The sequence below is a fragment of the Atheta coriaria genome, unplaced genomic scaffold, assembly GCF_025399875.1.
Source record: "Atheta coriaria isolate IRGN ID8LTWV9N9 unplaced genomic scaffold, Caltech_Dcor_3.1 hic_scaffold_44_pilon, whole genome shotgun sequence".
Taxonomy (NCBI): Eukaryota; Metazoa; Arthropoda; class Insecta; order Coleoptera; family Staphylinidae; genus Dalotia; species Dalotia coriaria.
The window spans coordinates 102030-122779 of NW_027045486.1; the positions used below are offsets into that span (position 1 = coordinate 102030).

The window sequence follows — 20750 nt, forward strand, 5'->3', positions numbered from 1 at the left end:
TCCTGGTAAATAATTTTGCAGCTTTCGTAATGCCTCTGTAACAAGTTAAATAAGTTGCCTATGTTCAACTATCGTTACATCAGAAAAGTATTCTTTAAAAGTAAACTAAATGTACAAAACTAGTAAACGAAAAACAGGAAAATTAATTTTTGAATTATTTAAGATGTAACAAACTAATTTATAGCTTGATTTTACGCTTAAATCTTTAAAATAACTTGGTTATAGAGGTCGCTGTAAGCAGTCAACTGAAAATTTTAGCGAGGAAGGAAGCGTTAGTACCGCGCTCGCCGCCAGGTGCTCTCCGAGGTACATTGTTTCCTGACGTCATAAACAACGATCAGTCAGCGAGTGAGCGAGGCGAGAAATGTCGGCGTGAGCCAAGACGAGAGTTGCAGTAAGTTCGGTGCGCGCACACACCAGTTCGCTGAACGGATCTCGCGGTCGACGTTAAAAGAACAATCCTCGTCGACACCGTCGTCGAGACACCGCGTCGCATCCTCGTCGCGCCAGACGCACGTTTACGCACAGTGCACCAAGCAGAGCGACGCTCCGAGCGCATTCGCCAGAATGTCGACGCTGAATCCAGGAAAACCGGATTACACAGTGGGCGGCAAGTACAGGCTGATTCGGAAAATCGGCAGTGGTTCCTTCGGGGATATCTATCTAGGCATCAACATCACTAATGGCGAGGTAAGTCACAGTATTCTCCAAGTGTGTAACTCAACGCGTGCATATGGCCACCTGGGTGAGGTTGTGTGCGTGTAAGCGAGCTGACACATGCACGCGCCGAGCGCTTCACCATCTGCTACTGCTTTGTTCCGATTGGTGGGGAGAGGACGGGCACACACACAAACATAGACGAAGAGTGTATGTACACGCGGTGAGAGCGCCGAGCGAACGCAGAGCGCCGCGAAGTCGGCCATGTTTCTATTGCGATACTCTGCTCGCTTGTCTTTTCTTTCTTGAAAAAACCATGCAACATGTTAATTTACACCACAGATTTTACCCTTTTATCATAGTTTAGCTTATTGGCTGGCATTTCACATCTGAAACTAGTGTAAAATCGTAATTTATTATTAATTTTGAGTAGAAATTGTGTCTAAGAGCAGATGTAACCTAAATAAAATTCTCAGTTTTAGGACTGCAGGTGTAATGAAAATCCTTGTTTTCTACTCAATATTAAACAATATCCAATGGTTTTACTTAATTTTCAAGTTTTCTATGTAAAAGATACGATGAAGTTCCAAAAGCTTCTCGTTAACCTTAAAATTTCGCACTAAAAGCACAAAAGTAGGTTACATGAATGGTGCGAATTTTTCAACGTAAAGAAACAAATTTAGCAGACGCGTGATGAGTTCGGGATGTGGAAAAGGCTTGCGACACGTTTCGCAATTTCTTTGACTGTTGGAGGTGATTGGCGAGAAATATGATGAAAACCAGTGAAACCACACGATCGTAACATCATGCCTGCGTGGTTAGCAAGGTTGCAAACCATTTGAAACGATATTGTTTTCAAATTTTAGTTGTAATTGTTGCATATTCAGAGATTCTCATGAATATTTCATTGACTTCATAGACGAATTAAATTTTATGATATTTCACGTTTGGATGAGTAATATTAAAATTACTACTGCACTTCGTGTTTAATTATTTGGTTTAGGTTTATGATCATCAAATTTCCTAGAATTTACTTTAACGATTACGGTTTTCATAGTATTTTATGCAAATAATGAGGGATTTACAATGATAATGGTTTAGTTCACAGAACTTCAGAGATTTGTAACTGTTTCTGGTGATAGTGGTTGGATTAGGTAAAGGGTAGTATTAGTTATGGTCAAAGTATGGCAATATTTGAGCAAATAGGGTTAATGATATTTTGATTGCCTGATAAAACTATTACACATTCCCCCAAATTCAATTTGAGTGTTTTCTTATTAGTTTAACAATCATAATGTTTAATTTTCATGAAAAAATTACAAAAATAGTAATTAACTCTATTTTTATTGATTTTTTCTATTTAAAACTTTTATTTTTGTGAAAATTATATTTTTTATGATTTTTCTTGTTTAGTCTGCCAAAAAACTTATTTTTTTGAAGTTTGGTAATATGTTTACGCAAATTCTCCTACAAATTGCACACTTTCAACGACTAGACTTTCAAAATAATAATAATATTTAATTTTATAATGAATTAGTTCGGTAATTGTTTCTATTTGCTGATACCAACCTTAAACGCAATTTAACAATGCACACACATGTTTACATCCTGTGATGCTCGTGTCGAATTATGCGCATAATACCGCACAACGTAAGGCGACGACGTAAATAAAGCGTGTTCGTTTCCAGACTTTTCAGAGCGTTATCGCTCGGTGATGATAGCAACATTTATCAACAACTACCAGCGGTGTGTGACGCTCTACAACACAACGCGCACTTGAACAACATTCGCACTCACTCACTCGATTTAATAAATTATTTATTATTGAAACGGAAAACATTTACGATTTTTACGCGAAGGACATACTTTTGCTTGTTTTGCCATGTTAATAATTGCATATGAATGCAATGACAGTCGCAAATCTAGAAGTATTACTAATGTTTGTTGATGAAATGATTAACACCGTAGAAATTTTATTAGTGACTGTGTGTTAGGTAACAATTAACGAACAATTAGTCGATTTCGCAGGTGTGCGTAGGTAATTATTGTAGTGTTTGTGTTGGTTGGCGGTTGTATTCAATCGCGATTATTGATTACCGGACGCGTAGTGACTGCCCTGCTGTTGTGAGTGTTAACTTTGAGTTGTGAATGCACAAAAGTCAATATTGGTTTCTCATTGCAGTCGTTTATTAACTGAAATTAGAACTTTTCAGTTTAACACGTGCAGCGCAAATCAGACTGAAACTTGTTGCCGTAATTAATTTTGCATTGATTGCAATACATATTAATGTATATGTCATATTAGTAACTTGTTTCTTGGAATTTAATGTTCGTGTAATAATTCTTAATTGACTTAGTTGCTTAGTGTATTACATAATTCAATAAGTAGAAGTGGTCTGAAAAACTAGACCAAAGATTATTAATTAATCCCAATCTTGATACCTACTTTGAATCTAGATATCGATTACATTATGCTCGATTTTCACACGCGTTTTCCTTTTCTTGTTTTTGTTTGGCTGACTCTTTGTTAAATAACTTAAATCATCACGCACTATATGAGTAATATGTATTCCAAGTTTGAGAACGGAATACAAACAGAAGTAGGTAATAAAGTAGGACAATCGAAATCATAAACTTGTTGGTAGTGTAGTCTTAATGGCGGCGAAGCCCGAATGTGGGAAATTCAGCGGTGGTTTTTGTCCTTGGACTGCATATTGCGATTTTATCGTTGTTTATTTTGCGTCCTTGGTGAAAGTTGAATTTTCCATCTATAAATTCAACAAGGTACTTCATAAATTACTATTATTAAGATTAATATAAGAAAAAGTTGTTAGCAACAAAGTAATGTGTTTAAAATGAAGTTTTTTCTTGCTTGTGGGACACTAAAGGCCAAACTGTAAACCTACGCGGTTTTTGTTTTTGGTCATAGACATTGCCACAGTGGAAGCATTAATTTCATATCATTTTGGTCACGTAATCACAAACGAAGTGTGTTTTCAAATGGGTATCCTACATTTATTTGTTGATTGATAGTTTTGTTAAATATTATTTATTTGCACTTCAAATGTGATGTTCTTGTCGATTTGTGTCTGCTAATTTGTGACTTTGAGTCTTAAGCAAACAATTACCAGATTAACACCCACAAAGGACATTCTCCTCACACGTTGAATTTAAATTTGAATACAAATTAGTTGAGGGGAGACCTCCAAATATAAAATAAAAAACTGCAAAGTCTAAAAACAAGCCACAGCTTCCTTCCATTCAACAATGTAAATTCTTTCATTTTAAATCTTTAAAATTTTTCTCTTTTAATTACAATTAAGGCCGTTTAACTTTGTTTAATGGCTTCAAGGATGTTGCTGTACTTTAGGTGCTAATTACAAGGATTTGTTTGTAATCGCAATCAAATTATGCAATTTCTATAAATTTGACTTTGTAATTAGCTTTAGTTTATTCCAAAAAATTGCAAGAGAGTTTTTGTACTTTCAAATTCTCATTGAATGAATTTTATTAATATTTATTAGATGAGTTTGTTAAACTTTTGCATATGAATTTGTTTGTAAAACAGACTAGTTCTTGTTATTGTTTGCATCTGCAAGCCAAATTAGTCATATAACAATAACAATATATAAAACTTGTTAAATTGATAAAATAAGTTTTGAAATATTCAGCAGAAAGATAAATATGTTGTTTTAAATCTTCCTGGAATTATTTACATTTTCTCAATGTGACACTGGCTGGCGACGTGTTAGTTTAATGGCGACGACCTGCAACGACACTGCCTGCAGGAGCTAACTGTTTTAATTAACTCTGCCAATAAAACGTTAGATGCAAGATATAATAAACATATCGGTATTATCATATCTATATTTATATTTTAATGATCGACTTCACTAATCCCTAGCTCGATAAATTTCTAAAACAGTCGGAGTCTAAATAAATAACAAAAGCGTATTTCAGATGTGTTTCACCGTGTTTAGTATTTTATACAGTTTTGTTTATATTTATGTTTTTCAACAGTAAAATGTAAATTTTCTACATTTGCATTTCGCTTTGATCTCGAGTGCATGAGAATGGATTGTATGTTTCACAGTTTCACGGCGTTTAACTTCATTTAACCTCAAGTGGACAAGCGAAAATGGAAATCTGCATGAAAAGAAAATATAATTCCAAATGAACACGTTTATCGTTATTTAAATGTGGCAAAACTTGCACCTGGTGTAATAAATATTACAATAAATGTAGAATTATATCAGTATTAAATAGAGACCGACCGAAATTTAGGTTTCGGTTTCGGCCAGTTTCGGCCAAGAATTCTAGTTTCGGCTTCAGTTTCGGTTTCGGCCACACCGAAACTCACTTTTCGTAAATTGTCGTGCGTCACTCGGTTAACTTCGCGGCTAATGGCGCTCGTTACTTGCCACCTCAGTTCGCTCATAGAAACTTAAATTAATATTATATTAAGTATCAAGTGACTAAACGGGGACTTTACTCACGAGATGGATTTTGTATCAAAAAAACCTGAAAAAACCGGCGATGTGTAGGTAGTAGTAGAAAAATATGTATGTAAATTAGTTTCGGTTTTGGTTTCGGTTTCGGCCGAAACTGATTGCAGGGCCGAAATTTCGGTTTAGGCTAAAATCCAGTTTCGGTCGGACTCTAGTATTAAAGCATAAAAATTGATTTGGGGTTTGTTTTTGTTTCAGGAAGTCGCAGTAAAGTTGGAAAACCTGCGCGCCAGACATCCGCAACTTTTATACGAAAGCAAACTGTACAAGATTCTGCATGGCGGTGTAGGAATCCCACATATCAGGTTGGTGAATATTTAAATATTTATGTAATGAAAATTTTATCTGGTAATCTTATCAAACTCTTTAATTTTTAAATATGTCAATGCCACATCCATGGTTGAATTATCTAGTAATTAAACGTAGATTATTATAAAATAATCTTATCTCGTATTGTATACTTTCATGATGAAAAGTTTGGATTTTCTGCGAATTTTGCTGTTTTAAAGATTATTATAACTTATGATTTTAGTTTAGTAAGAAATCTGAAGCGTGTCTACGAATTGCTTTTACTTTTCTTTTCGCGCATTCGAGCGTGTCTCGACAACGCTAGGCAAAGCAATAAATCACAATAAATCGCGATGAATCACTTCCAAACTCAGTTTATAGACGAGAAATGAATCACAACTTATTTGCTATGCAAATATTATCCAGTTTTAGACAACTTTAATCCTTTAATTGTGTTCTAACAATAAGTCTAGTACATTTGTACGGATGCGTATTGTTGTCAATTTTAATTTAACTTGATTTCGTTATTTTTGACGTTAAAAACATGTTGAAATGAAAAGAAACTCGACGAAAAAAAATGAAAGAAAGTTTTTTTTATTCGTTTGCGCGCTTCGGCAGTTTTTGCATTTGAGTTGTGTGGTTGGTGTGCTCTCTGCTCTGAGCTGGTTGTGAGCGTTGTAGGAGAAGCTCAGAGAGGTGCAGTCGGCGTGTTGTACTCTTGTCCGTAACGATTCGAATCTGGGACACTCGATTAACAACAAACGCTACACGCCTGTAAGTTGAACGCCAAAAACCTGTGTCTGGTGTAGTTTTTGCCTGGTACGAATTGAGACAGACGCTAAAATTCAAGTGCTAAACTGTTAAATCAATATCTACTAAGCACACAAAAATATTAAAATTTTCAAAATCAAGAAAGTAGGTTTAATGTAGATTCAGAAAATTTTAACTATATTTAAAACATGCTGTATGTTACGTCGTAAATTTAGTTGTTGATGAGATCAAGGTTCGGAGTTCGTGCGTTTGTGCGTGATGCAAAGTTTTTTTTATTATTATTATTACTTGTATTTTTTGCGTTGGTTTTGGGCGCTGTGTAGATGTGAATGAATGTAGGTGGTGTTGATGTTCAGTTGTCGTTTTTTTTTTGCTTGTTGTCTTCTTACTTTTAACTTTCTACTTTAGACCGTGACTAGGTGACACTACTGGTACGCAGCGAGTTCTTTTTTTTTTTAAATTTAACTCAACAAGTCGAAAGCGCGACATCGGCAGCAGTCGCACAGAAGCTGGCAAATGCAAGGCATCAGCGAGTTTCATTCAGTAGCGACTAGATTAGATCAAGTTTAAATTATTAGAACTTTTTTCCTGTAATTTAAGGATTTTATTTTTAAACTACTTGAGATTAAAGCGAGATTTATTCATTTATAGATTGATAGTCATGGGGAAATTTATTTTATTGCGGCTTATTTATTAATTTGCAGTTTGCTCAGTTAAGTGTTAATATTTCTGGGTCATTTTTACTTTTTACAGTTAGTCACTTCTCTCTTGAACAAATTATTTGATCAATCATTATATTAAATCATTCTGAATACTTTCTAGCTGTCATTTATGATTTTTTTAAAATTCTAAATATTTTCTCGTAATTTGACTTAATTCGTTCTCGGTTTAAGTTGTAAATAAGAAAATAATCTTGTTACATTCTTGGTCTATTTGTGGTCTGCTCACTACTCTGGTGTACACATCTCAGTTATTTTTGTCTATTCTTGCCGATTCTAACAGCATGTTCATCTTTATACCTCTCCTCATCGCGCGTTTGTGATGTGTACCTCGTGCATTTATTCCTTCCGTGGACTATTGTGCAGCAAGAATTTTGTCTAGGAATGTTTCCGAGTTTCCCACGAGCTGGAGAATTACAAGCGTAGAGTGGAATAATGAAATGTAACAGTCGTAGACTTCATATACTCATAAGTAACGTATCCAACATAACCTGTAACTATAAAAAAAACGTGGTCGATCGCAAAACAAGAAATTTATTTAAGGCGTGTTAACTTAGCCCTGAAATATAAATAGATTGCACTGGCGTTGAACTAGGTTACTGCGAATGATTGACTTAAGTTTACTCATGTGAAATCGTCAAAAATATGTGAATTTAAGCGTTAATGTACAATATTTCCTCGTAATTGTTATTATTTAAGACGTGTTCAATTTTATCGATTTGCTCTTTGGATATTTGTATGCATAACGCATGCTTACCAACGGTCGATCGTCGTGCATGCGACGTGCATCACCATCGCCATCCGAGTCATCACATCCATCTACTAGTCGAGTTTTCGGGGTCACTCAACTTTGGGTTGTTCTTTTTCCCCCGGCCCGAAATAAAGCCGATGTGAGCACATTATTCGAAATTCGATTCAGTCAAACACGACTTAATTTATAAAATTTTAGAATTCAAATTGATAGTAAATAATAGCAAAAGGAAAAAAGAATTATATTGACTTAAGTCATTATAAAATGTTAGTTTTGATTTTATTCAAGTCTAATGTGTGTAGATATAATATTCATTTGGTGACTTTAGTTAAGTTAACTCATTAGTTTCCGCGACACAACGCCACGCAAGTGTTTTGTGCGTGTGTTCAATCGAGCCGAACAGGAAGTTTACCCGTCGAGCGCAACCTTGCGGTTGCGTCTTGTGTTGCCTTTCGATAGACTCGCGTTGACTCAGCCAGCTTACGACGTCTCCACGGGGCTTGCTTGCTTGAATCAAGTCTAGTCTAGTCCGCACGCTGAAGTTGATTCTCACTTCTCTTCGCGGCTTGAGTTACTTTATTATACACTGCCGGTTGGAGTTTTAGGAGTTTGTAGTTGCAAGTAAGTGACTTAAGTCAATGTATGGTGTGCCGGTGTACGGTGCACCTGAACGTTCTTGTTCTTCTTTTGTTTGAGGACTCATCGATGGCGTTCTACATTATGCGTTGGTTTGGCTTTAGTTACGACTTGACTTTAGTTAAGTCTATCCTTTATTCGGTTTGTACGAATTATGTTGAACAAATGTACAGGAAACTTGTTCGGACTTGTTTCTTGCTTGTTCCTTACTCGTTCTTGGCATGCATATGCACATCGATTGTGGATTTAATTTTAATTCTCTTCTATTCAAATAAATTTATTTCGTTTTTGCCTTATTGCCCATTTCAAATATAATATTATTTTCTAAGTGGCGAGGAAAATGTGCATCGCGTGGAAAATTTGAATATAAATAATCTCGGCGGTTGGCACGTCGTCAAATTGTGACAATATCGATTTATTTAGACATTTGCAGACGTAATTGGTGCTATAATACAGTAATATTCCAATACGAATATTTGCACACATTAAAATTACACATTTTCGGTTTATGATTTGAAATCAATAATTTTTATGGTCTTTTAAAGGTTTTATTTCAATTTTGTAACGTAAATTACACGAAACATTGAAAACTCGAAGTAGGACAAGGATCTTTGTCGTTGATCGTTATAATATTTCATTATTTCACTATATTCAATAAGTTGTGCAATATTGCGTTGTGTTTTCAGTTCCATAATGGATGTACTTGCAAATAATTAACATTGCAATATCAATGCTAAGCCGGACAGTCATTTTTATTACAATTGATTTTTATATTGTTATTGGTTCATGTCTAATTATTTCTAATAAGGCACGCGTTTTTAAAACTTTGTTCAATAGTAGTTAAGCTTGTTTGCCTCATCTACAGCTGCTTGAGTTGTTGCTTGGCACTTATTATCGCAACTGGTGTATTGTACGCTACCTCATCGCTCATCTGTCGATGAAGAAGCTAGCCCTGCTAGAAGAATCTCACATCTTGTCCTGACTGAGTGACTTTGACTTCTTCCAGCGCGTCTTCGAGTTCGCTTGTGAGCTCGCGACTCGCGGATTTACTGTTACGAACGTTTTTCGTTCCTCGCCCGATGCGAACAAAGCACGCAGGCCAAACACGTACGCAGAGAAATAAAAAAAGTTCACTTGCTTTGAAAAGTCACAAAAAGCGCGAGTTCACAAAAGTTTAGGACGTTTTTTGTTGATGTTAAACTTTTAAAGAATGAAGTAAATGATGCGCGATTCAAGATGGCGGCATGATGATACATCTCATTGTCTGAATTATATTTCACAATATCATTTTTTGATTGCATTTGCTTTGGGTGTGGAATTGGTTGTTCACTTGATTCTAAAACTAATTCTACTGTGATGTATGTAACGGTGTGTGCAAAGGTCGGTCGGCGGTACGGCGCTTCCAGAGACACTTTATAAATAACCGGGAGTGAACGCATGCAATTGCACACGCCAAACAACGGTCGATCGATTCGCTAACGATTCACCAAACGAACAGAATACTATTTTGCTGCCATCCAGAGAACCATTAGTCACTGATTTTCAAGTTTTCAACTGAAAGAGGCAGGCAAAAAATTCCAATGATTGATGTTGAAACAAACTTAGCTTAGGTTTATTCCTAGTGCACAAACAAACAATGTGTAAATTTGATAACTTTACTATTTGTTTATATGTGTTAGCGTGCAGGTTTTTATCGCTATATTTATGCGAAGTCGAATCGTGGAACTGCGCACTTTTCAATGACAGCCGAGAGCGTTTTATAGCGTTGTTTGTTGAATCGTTTTACGTTTCATTGATAATCACAATAAACACACATTAGAAAATGTTTATATGTACTTCTCTAGGAACGAATACTTACAGTTTTCAAATTGTAATTGTATATTACTTGTTTTTAGATATTATGGCCAGGAACGAGAATATAACGTGCTGGTCATGGATCTGTTGGGTCCATCCCTGGAGGACCTTTTTAACTTTTGCTCGCGTCGTTTCACCATCAAGACGGTGCTGATGCTTGCCGACCAGATGATCAGCCGCATCGAGTATGTTCACTGTAAGTCCTTCATCCATCGCGACATTAAGCCAGACAACTTCCTCATGGGCATCGGCCGCCATTGCAACAAGCTGTTTCTCATCGATTTTGGGTTGGCTAAGAAATTCAGAGATGCTCGCACTAGGTATGAAATTTAAATGATCATGCTTTGTATGGTGTTTATGACATTTTGTTTCTTTTAGAATGCACATAGCCTACCGCGAAGACAAGAATCTGACTGGCACCGCGCGCTACGCCTCCATTAATGCTCATTTGGGCATTGAGCAGTCGCGTCGCGACGATATGGAGAGTTTAGGCTACGTCCTGATGTACTTTAACCGCGGTTGTCTACCCTGGCAAGGCTTGAAAGCAGCAACAAAGAAACAGAAGTATGAGAAGATTAGCGAGAAGAAAATGTCCACTCCCGTTGAAGTTTTATGCAAAGTACGTTCGCTGGATGAATACTTAAAGGATCTGTAGAACGTTGTATATTTTTTTAGGGTTTCCCAGCCGAGTTTGCGATGTATCTGAACTACACCAGAGGTTTGCGCTTCGAAGAGGCACCAGATTATATGTATCTGCGTCAGCTGTTCCGCATCCTCTTCCGCACCCTCAACCACCAGTATGACTACACGTTTGACTGGACCATGCTGAAGCAGAAGGCCAACAATCAGACACCGCTCGGTACGTCGGCGCAGCCCCAGTCGTCGGCGGCCGTCGGCCAGCAACCCGGTTAGTAGCTAGCACCTAAAATGAGATACTATTCACGACCTTTCCGCCCCTGCTAACCGATCCTACAACTGATCCCATCTTCGCCCACACTTTACCTTTCCCCCTTATAGTCAAAAAGCATTTGACGCAACACGATTGATTAATTTATGGTTTTTATAAAACGAACTTTTCCTCCCGACTCTTTCTCTCGACATGTATACAACAACAAACATCAACAACAACCGACACGCGCGCGCCATCGATACCACCCTCGACAATCCTCGTCTCACGCGCGTAGGTGTAGAGAACAACAAACAACAATAATTACTTGTAAATCATCTTCGACAAAAAAACAGCAACTAAATTACCAAGACGAGATGTTCCAAGATTATAAGGAATTGTGGTTTTTTTTTTGGCAAAAATTTATCTCGACCCACGCCTCGAAAATATTTATTGAGATTGGCGTCGGGATGGAGTTTCTCCAAATAGCTTTTTTTTTTCGATAATGTATTATATATTATACTATTTGCGAAATGTTCTAAATGTGTGAGGGGGAGGCAATGAGACATTTGGAAATTTTTGTAAATTCTCATCGGCAGTGTGTGTGTTGGACTTTGAAGAAGAATCAAACCGACAGATGCATTGTTGTTCGTATTATAAATGTATTTATAGTTTTTTTTTTCTCACCTCTGTCAAGTACCACACACACTCCCAAAAACGAACACTCACATAAGATAGAGCATAGCCATACACGAGTAACCCACCAATTGCGATGCGCAAACAAAGAACCAAAAAAGCAGGGGCAAATAGGCGGATCGGTAATCGAGCTACACGCAATTCACGTTTGCAGTGATTCGAGACGTCGACAGAAAGCTCAACTCGGCGAAAGCGACCGTACACTCGAAGCCGCACGTTTCTTCCACGGACGTGGTCAGACCTGTTAAAGGCCATTAGAAACGCCAACAACAGAAATTGCATTCTCAAAATGTCCCACCATGCAAATCCAGAAGTTCGTCAAACAATTTCCGACCTCCAATCAACAAGATGTGTAACCACCAACCTCAACTGTTCCTCATTCCTTACTGCAATTTGTCGAGAAACTGAACGTCGCCAAAAAAATTGAAAATTGTCTACAAGTGGAATTATATATAAATTTTTGCGTGCAATATAATTCTTGTTTGAGTGTATGCGTTGTGGTTGTTTCGATTACTGATGCGTCCGCCAATGATGATTAAATCTTTAGATGATACAAAAATACGAAATACAATTAGCCGTAACGATGATTATAATTATGCCCTATTGTAAAATTATAAACGTGAATGTGTAACTACTACAACTAATATGACTGTAAATCATCCATCATGTCCACCATCGTTCATTCGACATTCATATAACATTCACAACTTCTTATTTCTTCTGTTGTGTTTTTATTTTCTTGATTTAATCATTTACTACTTTGGTTGTTGCGAAATGGTGTGTGTTAATTTTCTACAAAGATATGTATGATATGTGACACAACTTGACTTCAAGTCTGTTCATCATGTCTAATTAACACTCATTTTACGATTTTGTTTCTTGTAATTTCACGCGCGCGCACACACACCAAGTCTCACACATTATAATTTCTATTTATTGCTTGTTTCGTCGGGTCTCTTTTGTTTTAAGTTGTGTTTGTTTTGTGTTTTGCACATTTGATTATTAACATGATCGTTTCATATTTTTTAGGCGCTCGCTAACATAATGCCATCGGATCCACCCACCCCCACAACGGTTCACATTTAATTCGCTAATCAAAATACTCCACCAAAAATAATATAATCAGACAAAAAAAACAAACAAACGACAAAAGCAACTACAACAAATATAATTAATAGTGAATACGTGTAAACAATTTCCACCACTTCATCAAATTAAAACCAATCAAATCATTTCGACTAGGGTTAAAATTCAACACTTTAGAGTTCGATCGAATTAGCTGTTTTATTAAAATATGTATAGACACACACTTACTATTAAAGCTAATACGAGTAACGTGAAACAACAATTAATAAATTATAAACGTGAAGAAATGAGATTTATATATATATTACATATTAATGCTAAGGAAACTAAACGGAATAATTGATGAAACAAATATTGTATTAGCGGTACGGATACGAAATATGCGCATGTGCAACCGTGCTAAAAACTGAGCGTTTGCACACGTGTTGCATATTTTAAACGTTTAAGTCCATTTTTATATATAAAATAGTCACAACATGAATACTAGACATGTGTAACTGTTACACACTCTAGCGTACGATGTGAGTTAGTCCAACAATAATAATTGCGAGCGGATGTGAATTGCACCACTGTTGTCGAGCGTTGAAGCGAGCGTAAGGGTTTAAGTAATCTAGTATAACTTTAATTTAACAATTATAAAATTATAATTTAAAATAGTTTGTTATTGAATTTAATGCTTAGGTTTTAATTACATGTAAAACACAATTATTGTAAATTACTGATAGAGATGACTTACGACGACAACAACAAAGCAAAATTGGCGTCTCAATATAATTTTTTCATCTCTGATCAAAAGAAACAAATTTCAAAGTGTGTAATTGTAATTAATGTATGGCGTGAGTGCGTGTGGATGATGATAGGGTGAATCTTTCCGTCGCCGGACGTCGACAAGATGGCTGCCGAGTGGGTTCCGTTTGCGAAGCGAATTCGTGCGATTGCAAGTCTGGCTGTACTATTTAATATTAATAAACACTATTAATATGATAACTAATTAAAAAACTATTGCATTACGATGATGATAATGCGAAATATGCATACAATTTAACTTTAATTCTTACACGAAATGTACATCCACAATGATGATGGATTTGATTGTTTCTGGCTGCATGTGTAGCAAAACATAAGACGATGAAAAACAAAAGAAAATGTGCAAAAAAAAATTAAAACGCAAAGAAAAACAGTAAACGACAAACGAAAAATCGACAAAAAGAAACAAATTATCAATTATATAAATATATTTAAATTTAAGTGAAGAGATGAGAGTGTTGTCCCGTTTTTTCTTCATTTCTTCATGAAGATGATTTAGTTTACGTTTGTCTATTTTTTACGTGTAAGGGTCGAATGCTACGGCCATGTTTTTTTCGATTTCAACGGACACGATACCTACCTGATTATGTCGTTAGTTGATTTCACAATGATGCTGAGTCGATTTATTCTCACAATTTGAATTGATTAACGATTACATGTATTATAACTACTTGTGTATCTATTATTACGTAACACCCATATCCTTTTCATAGACTCACCACTGTCTTTTTAAAAATTGTTTGATAATGTTACGCCGGATGCAAGCGTTGTTTTCAGTTGAAGTACATGGTTAGTTTTGTTTTCCATCATATTATTAAATTCAGATAAAATACAATATCATAATTGAACTTGCTTTTGTTTGTGATTCTTTTATATTTAGGAGTTTACAGCTTTGCTTCATTCGCGTTAGTAAACTACATTTTAAAATCACATCTCGGTACATTAGTTATTTTGTTCACGTATCATGTTTGAGTTGTTTTATTTTTATATAAAATGGTTTCTTGAAATATTTTTAGGTGGCGCAGCGATGCACTTGTTTACCTTAAAATAGTCACGCGATTGAAGATTACCTGAACAGTCCGTCGCTCCTATACCGGCACGCGTTTCTCATTTTCTGCTGAGAGCCACGTTCTTATTAAATTCAATAAATCGCGTTGTTTAATTGACTACCGGCAATATTTACTTTTGTTATAATTTATAGTGTGTGATTAAGTCTTCTATTGTGCTAATTTAGTGTGTTGTGTGTTTACGCGTGTGTTGATCAGTGAGTTGCTGTCGGATGACGATATCATGAAATTGCCAATATGGATTGAAATTAGTTCTCACTCAATTTTGGAATTTAAAGCAGTCTGAAGTCCGATAGTAAGTAGATACATCTCAATATTATGTAAAATGTTCTTGCTAATCTCCTGTTTCCTATTTATTGCAACATCTATTGCTTTTGATTTACCGTGTTTGGTGCACTGGTAAGTAAATAATCGTGATACCGATGTAAATTTTGCATGTGGGGACTATGCAGGTCGTAAACTTGTTTAAAATAACGTTATGTATTTCGTAGATATTGAAATTTCCAGGTTTGAAGTTGTACTGTATTTAGTTTGTTAAAAACGAAATGTTAGGGCACGAGGCGATCTTGATGCCGTAATCCAGCATCATCGCCAAATTTCGCCCCAACTGCTTTGCGGCGGCCAAAGTTAATCATTTTTTCCGAATTTTTTAAAACATTGTAGAAACCGGGTAATATTTAAGAAATCCTTCATGATAGTTTATTTTTTCCTTCGGATTCTATTAGCGCTAGAGTTGAATGGATGTCACTTTTACCGTATCCCTTATACGGTGTCCGGAATACGAGTCACTTCTACCGCTATCTTCATACGGTGCCCCGAACACGAGTCACTTTTACCGGTACCCTCGTATGGTGCTCCGAATGGGAGTCACTTTTACCGCTAGTTTCGTATGGGGCCCTGAATAAGAGTCTCTTTTACCGAGACTCTCGTAACGTGATTGCAGATTATAACATTTCCGAAAATTCTGTATAGAAGAAGATAATAAAATATATCAACTACGTGAAGTAAAAATTCAAAAATAGTCGCTAAAACTGCCTGCGAGACTGCCTTTTCATTTAGACTGCATTCATTTCTGGATTTTAGGATAGATTGCTCGTACGAATAAGAAAGTACGAAAAATCATATCTTTTCATTGCATTAGACCAGTGGTTCCTAACCTTTTCAATGTCACTACCCCTGTGAACAAGTATGGGAATTGAGTTTACCCTTAGCTAATTTAAACCTCTTCGCACGGAAGTAAAAAACCGCAAAATCCATTGCGTAGTTTCAAAGATTTAAGCATACAAAGGGACAGACAGAGAAAGCGACTTTCCTTCTCCAAACAAAAACATCAACCGGTCAATATTGTTGGCGCGGCGGGTATGTCACAAATTACCACAGATTACTAAATAAGTCATGCGAAGTTTATATATGCGTTCTGAAATTTCACACATAGATGGCGTGACAACGGGAAACGGGTTTTATTTTTATCAATCTTTCCGAGATATTTTCCTAATATTTTTTTTCGTAATAACCTTCTACAGAGTATTAGAAAACTACAAAAAAAATCAGCCAAATCGGTCTAGCCGTTTTCATGTTATGGCGTGACATCGGGAAACGGGTTTCATTTTTATATATTAAGATTGTCAAAATATATATAGACTAGCGACCCGCCCCGGCTTCGCACGGAAGTAAAACCGCATCAAAATCCGTTGCGTAGTTTCAAAGATTTAAGCATACAAAAGGACGGACAGAAAAAGCGACTTTATTTTATACTATGTAGTGATTATTATGACCAATTATCAATATATTAAAATTGCGACTATAATTTGAGATTTAAACTATCCTCTCTCTCAAGTTGGATCGAACTGCTCATGGTGTGCGAATTTTATTATAATCGGTTAAGTGGTTTAGGAGTCCATTGAGGACAAACATTGTGACACGAGATTTATATATATTAAGATAAATAGCGCCGTGCTACCGTTTACCGTACTATTATTTTGTTCATTGCTATTTTAATACTATTTCGTGCCATCCCGTGTTACCCTCCTAGAATTTCCGTTTTACCCCTGCGGGGTAACCATTGCATTATACTGTATGCACAACATGCATTGTTCATAGTTGTCCCCTTCGACTCTTATCGGGGTATGTGTACAAACAACTTTTTTTTCGCTTTGCAGCGCGTCCGGCGAGCTCAGAATTGTTCATTGCTATTTCTTACTTAGTCGATAGTACGCTGCGGCGTGGTGTGCACGCGATCTCTTGCGCGGCGGTCTTCGTGGTGACTTATTGCGTTTCTTGTGATTTTAAGTCTGTAGTTGAATTAGAATCGGTCAGCAAAGATAAGATTTAGAATCAACGGACAAGTGTCGTATATAGTTAATGCGTTAACTATATAAGTTAGCACGGTTTTAATAGATACGCACGTGTTTGCCGTCGGCTGCCGGATATCTTCCGTCGGCTAAAAATTCTAAGTAGTTTTGTTTTGTATATTCATTTAATAGTTAATTTAAATCAAGATCTTTCGTGCCCCGTGTGGAATATTTTACCTTTAGTTTAGGTAAGAAAGTATTAAATACTATATACTACAGCCAAATGTGAATTCAAAACATGATATGAAAAAACGAGCAGTGAAATAAGTAAACACTCTGAAAATAAGTAGGAATAGTTATCACATGGTCGTTGTAAAGCAAGTTTTGCAATATTGTCGCGTTTCGTCACGTTTTCGTGCCTGATTGTTTCTTTTGTACTTAATTCTATCTGATTTTACGTGATTGCTAATTTGTGTGCTTAGGAAATCTTAATTTAATATTTCTTTAAAAGATGTTTTTATCCCCGCAGCTATCAGCTCTTCTAGATAAACAATAGGAAATGGGTAATAAAGCATGCACTTTTGATTTTCTCCCTATTGCCCAGTGAAAAATTAGCAGTCTTTCTGGCTTTGGGGTAATTTCCTTTCTAAATTGATGATTTTCTTTTGATAACACCCTGTAAATACGTTTTCATTCATGTCATGCGAAAAGATTCTCGTCGCGCTGTCGCAGCAGCACATTTTAGTTTAGTTCTTATCACAGGTACCGTGTATATTGCAATTCGTGCATAAGGTCGCGTGCCAGCGTCGCGCTGCCGTCTTTGCGCATCTATTGCTATTCGCGCATAAGGTCGCGTGGAATCGACGCGCTGGATTTGCGCATCTATTGCTTTTACCTGCCGGGTTTATGCAGCAGGCCCAGACTATTATTGTGAACTGTCGCATCTTTGCGTGCGCAGTTTCAGCATGCTCTATTGACGAATTGCAACTAGTCTCGTGCCGGTCTCTAGCGTATCCAGACGTATATCGCGCTTCGCGTTTTGTTTTATCAGGCTTCTATTTGCAAAGTTTGCATTATATTCGGTCATCAATCGACTTAGCCGTAATATGCATCAACAGTGGTTTCTTAATAAGTAATTGTACATTTAGTGTGCATGAATGTCTTTTTTTGTTTGCTTTTGATGTTTATATTTCAAATCAATTATTTTGGTTATTGTGGGACGTGGTCGGTCGCTAGAAACTAAGTTCGGAATAGTTTTTTTTTCCAGATGCGGAATTTAATTCTTTATTTCTCTATATCGAAATTTATTGCGAAGAAATTCCGTAACGCGAGTTATATTGATAGTTGTGTGTATACGCACTAGTACTCGTTGCACTAGGAATTGTAGTTTTTTTTATTATAACACGCGAACGCGGTCCTAAACTAAGTTCGGAATAATTTTCCCCGATGAGGAATTTAATTTTTTATTTCCCTATCTCGAAATTTATTGCAAAGAAATTCGGTAACGCGAGTTATATTGATAGTTGTGTGCATACGCACTAGTACTCGTTGCGCTAGGAATTGAGTTTTTTATTATAACACGCGAACGCGGTCTTAAACTAAGTTCGGAGTAATTTTCCCCGATGCGGAATTTAATTATTTATTTCCCTATATCGAAATTTATTGCGAAGAAATTCGGTAAAGCGAGTTACATTGCTAGTGGTGTGTATACGCACTAGTACACTTTGCGCTAGGAATTGTAGTTTTGTTATTATAACACGCAAACGCGGTCTTAAACTAAATTCGGAATAATTTTCCCAGATGCAAAATGTAATTCTTTTTTTCTTTGTATCGAAATTTATTGCGGGAAAATTCCGTAACGCAAGTTATATTGATAGTTGTGTGTAAACGCACTAGTACTCGTTGCGCTAAGAATTATATTTATTTTTATTTTAACACACGAACGCTGTCTTAAACTAAGTTCGGAGTAATCTTCCCCGATGCGGAATTTAATTCTTTATTTCCCTATATCGAAATTTATTGCGAAGAAATTCGGTAAAGCGATTTATATTGATAGTGGTGTGTATACGCACTAGTACTCGTTGCGCTAGGAATTGTAGTTTTGATATTATAACACGCGAACGCTGTCTTAAACTAAATCCGGAATAACTTTCCCAGATGCAAAATTTAATTCTTTTTTTCTTTGTATCAAAATTTATTGCGGGAAAATTTCGTAAGGCAAGTTATATTGATAGTTATGTGTAAACGCACTAGTACTCGTTGCGCTAGGAATTGTAGTTTTTTATTATAACACGCGAACGCGGTCTTAAACTAAGTTCGGAATAATTTTCCCAGATGCGGAATTTAATTCTTTATTTCCCTATATCGAAATTTATTGCGAAGAAATTAGGTAAGGCGAGTTATATTGATGGTTGTGTGTATACGCACTAGTACTCGTTGCGCATGGAATTGTAGTTTTTTTTTATTATAACACGCGAACGCGGTCTTAAACTAAATTCGGAATAATTTTCCCTGATGCAGAATTTAATTCTTTATTTCCCTTATCGAAATTTATGGCGAGAAAATTCCGTAAGGCGAGTTATATTGATAGTTGTATGTATACGCACTAGTATTCGTTGCGCTAGGAATTGTAGTTTTTTTATTATAACACGCGAACGCGGTCTTAAACTAAATTCGGAATAATTTTCCCAGATGCAGAATTTAATTCTTTATTTTCCTGTATTGAAATTTAACACCCTGTATATTTGTGTTCCTAAATATCCTATCAAAAACTGGTGACATTTAGTGTTTCCTAATATTTTCCCTCTTGAACTTGGCATTTTCTTTTGTGATGTAGTAATTTCTTTTTTGTAACACCCTGTATATTTGTTTTCCTTGTTGTCCGTGAAAATTTAGCTTTACCTGTTGTTTTCAGGTTTTTCATCTTTGCACTTTGAATTTTCTATTTGTATCACCCTGTATATTAGTTTGTACTGTATAGAGTTGTTTGTTTGCACTTTAAATTTTCTTTTGTAACTCCCTGTATATTTGTTCCCATTTTCACTCACGTAGAAAATGGTCTATTCCCTTATTCCCTCATTTCTTTATCCCGCTAGTTCTTTGCGAAGTGCAACTTGCTGGCATGTGCGCGGCTATGCAGGTTGTAAGTCCCGGCTCAATATGGCATGTATTTTGTTGACTTGTAAAATCTAAACTTGTATTCTATTGTTAATAAAGAAATTGTAAGATATATTGACTTCTTTGATTTGTGTGTACCCCTTCTATCATTTCAGGAATAATTCCCTCTCTCAGGAGATAATCCCCACTATAAGAATTGTTAAGGTATCCTGTATGATTTGTGTACTCCTTATTTCATTTCAGGTACAGGTCAGAACATGTAAGATTATTTTTAAGTGTCGCCTCTCTTGAGACGACTTAAAACTTCGAAATATTTGAACAAGACCTTATAAGGATTGTCCTTATAAGGAGTTCCCTCTCTCTGGGGGTGATCCCCCACTATAAAAATTGTTGATATGCCTGATAATTCCGGGGATGAAGCGCAGAGGCATCGTAGCTGTAGGATGGGCCGGGAGCATTGGACGGATCGAAGCAGTGTGCTGCCTTATAACGACACGCCGCCAAAAAATTTAAAAATTCCGGCACCCCCATTCTCTTTTCTTCCTGTACTCTCTCTTCTCTTCTTACTTCTCCTATTCTCTCCTGCTGCTTCTCTACTTACTTGCTTGCTGCTCTT

The 20750-nt window shown here is 36.3% G+C and overlaps 1 protein-coding gene across 3 annotated transcripts; it reads left to right on the plus strand.

The window, feature by feature from the left end:
- Positions 1 to 313: 313 nt before the first annotated feature.
- Positions 314 to 14329, plus strand: LOC135802678 (casein kinase I). Of its 3 annotated transcripts, none has more exons than XM_065316294.1 (6): positions 314 to 690; positions 5364 to 5470; positions 10226 to 10504; positions 10563 to 10803; positions 10860 to 11091; positions 11369 to 14329. In XM_065316294.1, exons 1-6 carry the CDS (start codon positions 568 to 570, stop codon positions 11392 to 11394), a joined length of 1008 nt encoding a protein of 335 aa, XP_065172366.1. In that variant the 5' UTR covers positions 314 to 567; the 3' UTR covers positions 11395 to 14329. The 3 variants fall into 3 exon arrangements, with proteins under 3 accessions (XP_065172366.1, XP_065172365.1, XP_065172367.1); XM_065316293.1 differs by having other exon boundaries at positions 11921 to 14329; XM_065316295.1 differs by having other exon boundaries at positions 315 to 690; positions 12796 to 14329.
- Positions 14330 to 20750: the final 6421 nt, after the last annotated feature.